The following is a 9035-nucleotide window of genomic DNA, read 5'->3' on the forward strand; positions in this document are numbered from 1 at the left end:
TAAAGTGTCATGAGGTACAGATACAATGTCAAATGATCCTATTAATAGTAAACTAGTAGCCTAGGGTGTACAGAGATGAGTAAATGACTTAAAAATCCACTTCCGGGCCCACTTGGTGTGTGCTTGGGTTGAGCAATGAAGCATTTTCATGTAGAGACCTTTTCTGGAGTTAAACGCTAGCTTTCATGCCAGTTTGGGCGTTTAACTCCAAGTTTTATGCCAGTTCCGGCGTTTAACGCTGGAATTTCTGAGGCCGAATTGCTACGCCGGTTTGAGCCATCAAATCTTGGGCAAAGTATGGACTATCATATATTGCTGGAAAGCCCAGGATCTCTACTTTCCAATGCCGTTGAGAGAGCGCCAATTGGGCTTCTGTAGCTCCAGAAAATCCACTTCGAGTGCAGGGAGGTCAGAATCCAACAGCATCTGCAGTCCTTTTTGGTCTCGGAATCAGATTTTTGCTCAGGAACCTCAATTTCAGCCAGAAAATACCTGAAATCACAGAAAAACACACAAACTCATAGTAAAGTCCAGAAAAGTGAATTTTAGCTAAAAACTAATAAAAATATACTAAAAACTAACTAAATCATACTAAAAACATACTAAAAACAATGCCAAAAAGCATACAAATTATCCGCTCATCAGCGCCTGAAATGGGGCAGGAGGCTGGCGATGGACGCCAGTTTTGGGCCTTTTAATCTGAGGCAAAGTATTGACTATTATATATTGCTGGAAAGCTCTAGAAGTCAAATTTCCATAGCCGTTGAGAACGCTCCATTTTGAAGTCTGTAGCTCTCGAAATCTCTTTCGACTGAAAGGATGTCAGATCCAGACAGCATCTGCAGTGCTTTCTCTATCTCTGAATCAGACTTTTGCTCCAGCTCCTCAAATTCAGCCAGAAAATACCTGAAATTGCATAAAAACACACAAACTCAAAGTAGAATTCAAAAAAAGTGAATTTAACAACTAAAACCTTTGAAAAATTAGTAAAACTTAAACAAAACATACTAAAAACTATAAGAAAATAATGCCAAAAAGCGTATAAAATATCCGCTCATCACAACACCAAACTTAAACTGTTGCTTGTTCCCAAGAAACTAAAAATACAGTAGGACATAGTAGCTTTTTGCTTTTTGCTTCAATTAGAAAAGTAAAATACAATAACTTTCAAAGTTCCCAATGAAGCTCAGCTTCAGTAGATGAGCGGGACGTGGTAGCTTTTTGCTTCTAAATAGTTTTGGCATCTCACTATCCATTGAAACTCAGAAATGTTGGTCTCTTTAGGAACTTAGAATCTAGATGATATTATTGACTCTTTTAGTTCAGCTCTTTTTTATTCTTGAACACAGCTTTTAGAGTCTTGGACATGACCCTAAGCACTTTATTTTCCAGTATTACCACCGGATACATAAATGCCACAGACACTTTAACTGGGTGAACCCTTTTGGATTGTGATGCAGCTTTGCTAGAATCCCCAGATAGAGGTGTCTAGTATAAGACCGAGACTAACTAACCATCTAATTAAAATAATTAATATTGCCCAAATTAGGTTACAAAAATTTAGCATGAGAATTGGAGGATTTAAATATGATTTTTGGACTTATTAGATTTTTTTGAGTCAGAAAATGTATTTTCTGCGAAAATCCGAGTAAAATCGCAAAACATAAGTTGAATCGGTTGAACCGGTTTAAGTCTGTCCGGTACTGTCCGAGAATATTTAAAAACAGTAGAAAACCTCAGGAAAATATTAGAAATTGAAAACCAGGCATTAATTTTAAAGGTTTGGACCAAAGTTGGGCCAAACGTTCCTAAAACACCAACGGGTTGGACCGGGTCCAAGTTGGGCTCCAGCCCAACATATATAAGTTCATTAAATGAACCCATTCAGCACACCACATACACAAACACAGCACATGTAGCTAAAACGGGGAAGAGGGAGAGAAACCTTCATTGTTACTATTCATCTTCAACTTCCGAAGCTCATAACTTGAGCTACGGAGCTCTGATCGCCGCACCGTTTGCGGCCACGCAATCCTCTCAAAGAGCTCTACAAAACCCATCCAAGAAACTCGTTAGAAAATAAAAAAATCTCTCTCAGTTCTTCCTTTCAAAAATTCGAAATTTTAGGGCTTTGTATTGAGTGAAATTTTGTGATTTTTAGTGTTTAGGTACACTCTAGCACTTGAATACTATTGGGTTTTGCCCCAATCATCGTTGGATAAGGTGAGTAAATTCAAATCTCTTGTGGTTTTATGGATTTAATGAACCCTAGGTTGAATTATTGTAAGTTATGTGCATATATAGATTGAGATTGTGATTGTTAGCATTTAATTGGAGCTTTGGAGTGATTGTTGATGCTTGTTGGAGTTAGATGGTGACTTAGTTGTGGTTGGAAGCTTGAATCTCACTCAATTTGGGTTTTTGTGCATATTGGGAATCAGCCAAGGTATGATTTTGGTTTTCTCTATGTAGTATTGATAACAAGTCATCTTATGCTAGCTTTTCAAGCATTTTTCACTTGTTTTATTAGGTTTTACGCACTTTCTTGCATTGTAGGTAAGTAATTTGGAGTGGATTTGCATGGTTTTGTTGAATCAATCAACCATCTTTTATTTGACACTAAATCATGAGGTTTAAGCTAGAATTAGTTGGTTTTTGAATGATTTATAAACCTTGTGATTTTGGTGATACTTTGATTGGTTGTTTTAATTACTTGTAGGTGAAGAAAAGAAAGAAACAAGAAAAGCGTGGCCTAAGGAAACAAAAGTTTGGTGCATCAACCAAGGCAAGGCCATGGCACTCACTAATTGAGCGTAGCACTCTCTATTTGAGCGCTAGAGCACCAAAACCAAAGCCAAGGGTCCAAAGGCCTATGACGCTGTGTTGAAACAAGTAACTGAGAGCCCAAGGAAACAAGGCAAAGGCATATCGCTCAGTTAACTTAGTTAACTTTTTCGTGCTCCATTTCAAAGAAAATTAAGGCGCGCTACACCAAAATGGAGCCAGCCAAGGTTCGAACCCTGTGCTAGCAAGGAAGAAGCGCTACAAGGCTCACTAAGAAAATGGGCCAAAGTGAACTCACCAAGTCTCGAACCAAGCACATAAGGGAGCAAGGAGGAAGCGCTACATAAGGAAGGCAAGGGCGCTGCGTTAATTCCCTTAACTGAGCACTACAATGTTTCATAAAGGGAATTAGCCAAATTGGGAGAAGCAAGGCTCGACGTGGGAGCCCACTCCAAAGCAAAGGCGATGCGTTTAGTGAGTTCACTGAGCACTACTTTACACAAGAAATGGACACAATGCATTCACTATGGTTCGAATTGGGAACCTCCCACTCAAGCATGTAAGCGCTGCGTGAAATTAGTTCACTGAGCGCTTGAGCAAGGCTTGGATGCAACAAAACAAGCCCAAACACAAAGCAAAGGGAGCGCTATGTTAAGTTACATCACTGAGCGCTCCCCTGGAGGTGCCTGGGTCCAAAATCAATTAATTCAATTCTTCACCAATTTGAAAAGTCCACTCCAAAGTCTGAAGATCAAAATTATAAAGTGTATAAATAGGAGTTAGTTTGATTTAGGGGGGACTTTTACTTTTCACTTTTGAACCTTCTTTCATTTTTAGTTTATTTTAGCTCACTTTTACATTTTAGCTTTGAAATTTGGGAATTGGGATTGAGAGCTGAGTTCTCTTCCTCTTTGTTCTTACTTCTGCATTTCTTACTTTCTGTTTTGGAATTTTGGATTGAGATTGAAGAAATTCTGTTTCAATTCTTGATCTGAAATTCCCCTTGGTTCTTCTTTTGCATAATTCAGTGAATTGAAAATTTATTTGAGTTTTACTTACTGCTTTTATCTACATTTCTACTGCAATTTGTTTTTCTATTTTGATCAAGGAAGGAATTGAGATTTAGATCTATTCTCTAGTCTCATTGATCCCCTGAGATCTTCAATTTCTCTTTTAGATTTTGCATTTGAATTAAGCTTCTTTCTGTTTTACTTCTTCAAGAAATTTCACTTTACTGTTGAGATATGCTGCAACTTATTTCATTTTTTACTTCTCTGTCTGATTGCTCTTTACATTTTCTTGTTGAATTTTGCATCCCATCTCCCAAAGCCCCTTTCATCTTTCAGTAATTTAAGTCTCACAACCATTTAGATTCAAGAAATTTATATTTCTTACACTCTAAGCTTCAGCTATTTATATTTCTTGCAATTTAAGTTTCAGTCATTTACATTATTTGCACTTTAAGTTTCAACTCTTTTACTTTCTTGTACTTTAAATGTCATGCAATTTACTCTCCTGCACTTTAGTTCTCTGTCAATTTCCCCTCTCCCTTTTATTTTCATGCCATTTAGCTTCTGTTGATCACAATTCACTCAAATCATCAACTGTTTGCTTGACTAAATCAACCACCCAACTAAAATTGCTCAATCCTTCAATCCCTATGGGATCGACCTTATTCATGTGAGTAATTACTACTTGATGTGACCCAGTACACTTGCTGGTGAGTTTTGTGTTAGAATCTGATTTCCAACCATCAAGTATATAATATTTCTGGATGGATACTTAGACTAGTGACCCAAAGGATAGGATTGGATTGCTTTGGTTATTTGATTTGTTGAGATATGATGTATGATGAATTGATGAGTCTTGGCTATTTTGATGAATTATGATGTTAATGTTGATAAAATGATGTTGAAGAGTGAGATTGGGGTTGAATGAGTCTAATAATGATGATTGTTAGTGATTTGATGATGATGGATGATTGTGGGGATTTAAAAATGGTTTTAGTGTGATATATTTGATGTTTGATATTGATGATATTGTAATGTGAGTGAAAAATTGGTATGACGGGTGAATTATGACACAAAAGGGTAGATTTTGATGTAAAGTGGAGTTTGGAATGGTTTGATTTGGTTTTGGCTATATATTTCAAGGAATTGAGAAATTTGTGAATTTTAGTAAAAATAAATTTTTGGTGAATTTTGACAGATCGTAACTTGAGCCTCAGTTTTCAAAATTTATTGAAATTTCTTTAAATTAAAGTTCATTGAAAAATCTTTAAATGGATATAAAGTTTGTAGGAAATGGATTTTTTGTAGAGGAAGTTATTATCATTCAAAGTTTGGTGTCAAAATCTGAATTCTTTGAATGCTGAAGAATTTTGATTTCTGGTTTGTGTGCGCACGCACACCCCGTGGATTTTTGAACCTATGCGCATGCACACATAGGGACATGGTTACTGATGGGAGTGCTAGCACGCTCTGTCGAGTACTCAGAGTTGCAACAATGAATCATTGATATAATGAAATAATGAATTTTTGAAAAACCACTGCTGTAACATTTAAATTGAGATTGTTGAGATGCTATGCGCCCAGCAGGGACGGTGGTTAGATCCCGCCTGTCGAGGTAGCGGTGGCGGCGTAAAGGCAGTGGGTCGTCCCCCTTGCATTGAGAGGTGAGGTCCGTGGCAAGAGTATCCCGCTCGCATCCCTTCGGATCACTAGAGTGTGCAGGCACAAAATCCTGGACGGTGTTTTGAGCATCATATCTCGGGGGTTCCTAATTATAATTCCAAAGGGCGACATCTCCATGGAGATGTGTCGGGTTGGTAGTTGAACCGACATTGTGATATCACAGGCAATAGGACAGGCATTCATCATATGCATCTTCTATTTATTTTGTTTGCTTTGCCGACTTATAATTGCTTACCTAATTGTATAACATCCCTAATTGCCTACTTGAATTACTTGCCATATATGCCTATACTTGTGTTTTACTTGCATTGATATTAATTGTGTTTTTTATTGGGGTTGAGGAGGTTCAAAAGGTGGTGGCGATGGGATCGCATGGAGGATAGGTTGGTGAAGGTTGTGGGACAACAAAGAACTATTAGGTTAGAAAATCCCCTATGTTAGACTATCCTTTTATTATGTTAAGGTTTAATTTATTCTTTAATGTTTTACTTATGCTTAAAGATGAATCTTGTGATGGATATGAAGTTCTAGGATTGCCTCTGGCGTCCTAGAGTCTTATATTTTACATCACTGGGCATTATTACCATACTGAAAAACTCTGGTTCTTATACCATATTCTGTTGTTATTTTTTTAGATGCAGGTCGCAATCCACCTCGGTGAGTTATTTTGATGGTGACAGAGTGGAGGATCTTGGATATGTTTTGGAGTCCTTTCTGATTATTTTGCTTAATCTCTCATCTTTTGTATTTACTTTTTCCTAGAGGCTTACTTTGAGAGAAAAACTTGCATAAACTGTTTTAACTTTCAAAATTCTGTATTGTCTATATATAGCTAGCCGGCTTAAACTCCGTGAGTCGTGGCTAGATCTTTATACTTTATACTATGATATTTTATTATATTATATCCATATCTTGTGCGTTAAGTTTGTAGTTTTGTATGTACGTTTTGCGTTTTTCAAATCCTGTTTTTGAGCTGTATCCTTCATCGGGCTTCTAGAACATATTACTTCTTCTATATATTGTTCGTCCTTGTGAGCCTGAGGGATGGACCAATTATGCTTTATTATATACTCTGTGTATCTTTTCTTTGATGCTATTAGGTTATCTATTTGATATTGTATAGCCTGCTTGTTTGTGAGTGGCTTTTAGGAAAATTGAAGCACTAGGCTTTTGATATTGAGATTGATCACCTTAATGTCGATTGTTTAATGTAGACAGAAACCCTAATAGCCACTCGTGGACGAGGTCGTACGTGTTCACGAGGAGAGAGTAGAAATGAGCAACCGGCTGATAACCATGTCGAGTATGGAAAATCTTGCAAACACTATGGAGGCTAATGCTGTTGCGATTCTACAAGTTGTGCAGAGGTTGGGCCAACCAGCTCAAAACGGAAAATGGAGATGGAAACGGGAATGATAATGATGAAGGAAATGGTGATAACATGGAAGGTACTCTGATGACCTTGGCCACTTTTCTCAAGATTCATCCACAAAGTTTCAGAGGTTCAACCAACCCTACAAAAGCAGATAATTGGTTCCAGGCCATGGAGCGTGCGTTACAAGCACAACATGTTTCGAACAACAAGTATGTGGAGTTTGCTACACACCAGCTTTTGGGAGAGGCCCAGCATTGGTGGCAAAGAAAATGCCGCTTACTACAGCTTCAGAATGCCGACATTCCTTGGGATGTATTCCAAACGGCTTTCTACAAGAATTACTTACCTGAATATACAAGAGAAGTGAAAGAGATGAAATTTATGCAGCTGAAGCAAGGTTCTTTGTCTGTGGCGGACTATACTAGACGATTTGAGGAGCTCTGTAGGTTCTTTGTCAGGGTGCCCCGGAGACCTATCAAAGCTGGAAATGCATTAACTATCAAAGGGGCTAGAAGGATAACATCATGACTGTTGTGGCTCGTTTGAAAATTTAGATCTTCTCTGATCTTGTGAACAAGGAGAGAGTTATTGAGGAATGCACAAAGACAGTAGCCTCGTCAAGGGACACTCATAGAGGAAACACTAGTCGGGGACGTGACAAGTACTTTTAGCCAAGGGGTCAGAATTTCAAGAAAGGAGGACATGCACCTCAAGGTCAGTGCGACTTCAGAAAGAACCCTTATGATCAGTACCAGCATGGCAAATGGAGAGGGAATCAGTGTAAGATTTTTCCAGATTTAACTTGTGATCGTTGTGGACATTTTCATCCATATGACTCTTGCAAGATTGTTATAAGTGGTTGCTTCAATTGTGGTTTGCCTGGTCACATTGCGAGAGATTGCACTCGTAGGAAGAACCCGAATGCAGGTCAGAGTCAACACCAAGGGCGAGTATTTTGTGTGAGCACCAAGGATGCTGCTAAGGCGGATCCTCTTATGAGAGGTAACTGTTTAATTGGTGATAAAATCTTGGTTGCATTGTGTGATACTGGAGCTTTGCATTCGTTTATTTTAGTTGACAAAGTTGAGGAACTACGCCTGAAAGTGTTAGGATTATCATTTGAATTGCATGTACATACTCCGCATCAGACAGTTGTGACTAGGTCAGGTTGTAGACAAGTATATTTTCAAACTTGAGGGTAGAGATTCTGTGCATGATTTAATTTGTTTACCAATTTGGGTTGGAGATAATTTTGGGGTTTGATTGGTTGTTAAAAAATTAGGTGTTGAATTGCTGTGAGCGGCCAATTCAGCTTATGCCGGATGGAGAAAATAGAGCAGTGATAGCTGAGGGGTATTACCTGAACTCTGTAATGGTGAACTGCAGTGGAGAATAGTGTCAGGGTTATATACTGTTGGCTGCAAATGCGTTAGGTGACAATCAGGAGTTAGATCAAATCTCGATAGTTAGAGACTTTTCGGAGGTGTTTCCGAAAGACATTCCTGAGTTTCTACCTCAAAGGGAGATTAAATTTGTAATTGAATTGGTGCCGGGAGCCGGACCAGTGTTGATTACACTGTATAGAGTGGCTCCGATAGAGCTGGCTTAACTAAAGGCTCAGTTTGAAGAGCTTTTGAGTAAGAGGTTCATTTGACCGAGTATATCTCCATGGGGAGCGCCATTTTTATTGGTGAAGAAGAAGGATGGAGGAATGTGACTTTGTGTGGATTAACAACAGTTGAACAAAGTGACTATGAAGAACAAGTACCCGCTACCAAGGATAGATTACTTAATGGATCAATTGCAAGGAATTGGATTGTTTTCCAAGATTTATCTGAGATCCGGTTACCATCAAATAAGGGTGAAAGAGGATGACATTCCAAAAATTGCGTTTAGGACGCACTATGGACACTACGAGTTTGTGGTGATGTCCTTTGGGTTAACGAATGCACCTACTGTGTTCATGGATTAAATGAACAGAGTATTTCGTCCCTTTTTAGACAAATTCGTGGTGATTTTCATAGATGACATCTTAGTTTATTCTAAGACGGCGAAGGAGCTTGAGGAACACTTAAGAATTGTGTTGCAAATCTTAAAGGAGCAGAAATTGAATGCTAAGTTGTCAAAGTGTGAGTTTTGGAAGGAGGAAGTAAAGTTCCTAGGTCACTGATGAGCGGATAATT

General features: G+C 38.4%; 1 protein-coding gene across 1 annotated transcript; it reads left to right on the forward strand.

Moving 5' to 3' along the window:
- Window positions 1-6813: 6813 nt before the first annotated feature.
- On the forward strand, window positions 6814-7380 carry LOC107493951 (uncharacterized). The gene has a single exon (XM_016114985.1). The coding sequence runs from the start codon at window positions 6814-6816 to the stop codon at window positions 7378-7380; it is 567 nt and encodes a 188-aa protein (XP_015970471.1).
- Window positions 7381-9035: the final 1655 nt, after the last annotated feature.

Source organism: Arachis duranensis, chromosome 6 (assembly GCF_000817695.3).
Source record: "Arachis duranensis cultivar V14167 chromosome 6, aradu.V14167.gnm2.J7QH, whole genome shotgun sequence".
Lineage (NCBI taxonomy): Eukaryota > Viridiplantae > Streptophyta > Magnoliopsida > Fabales > Fabaceae > Arachis > Arachis duranensis.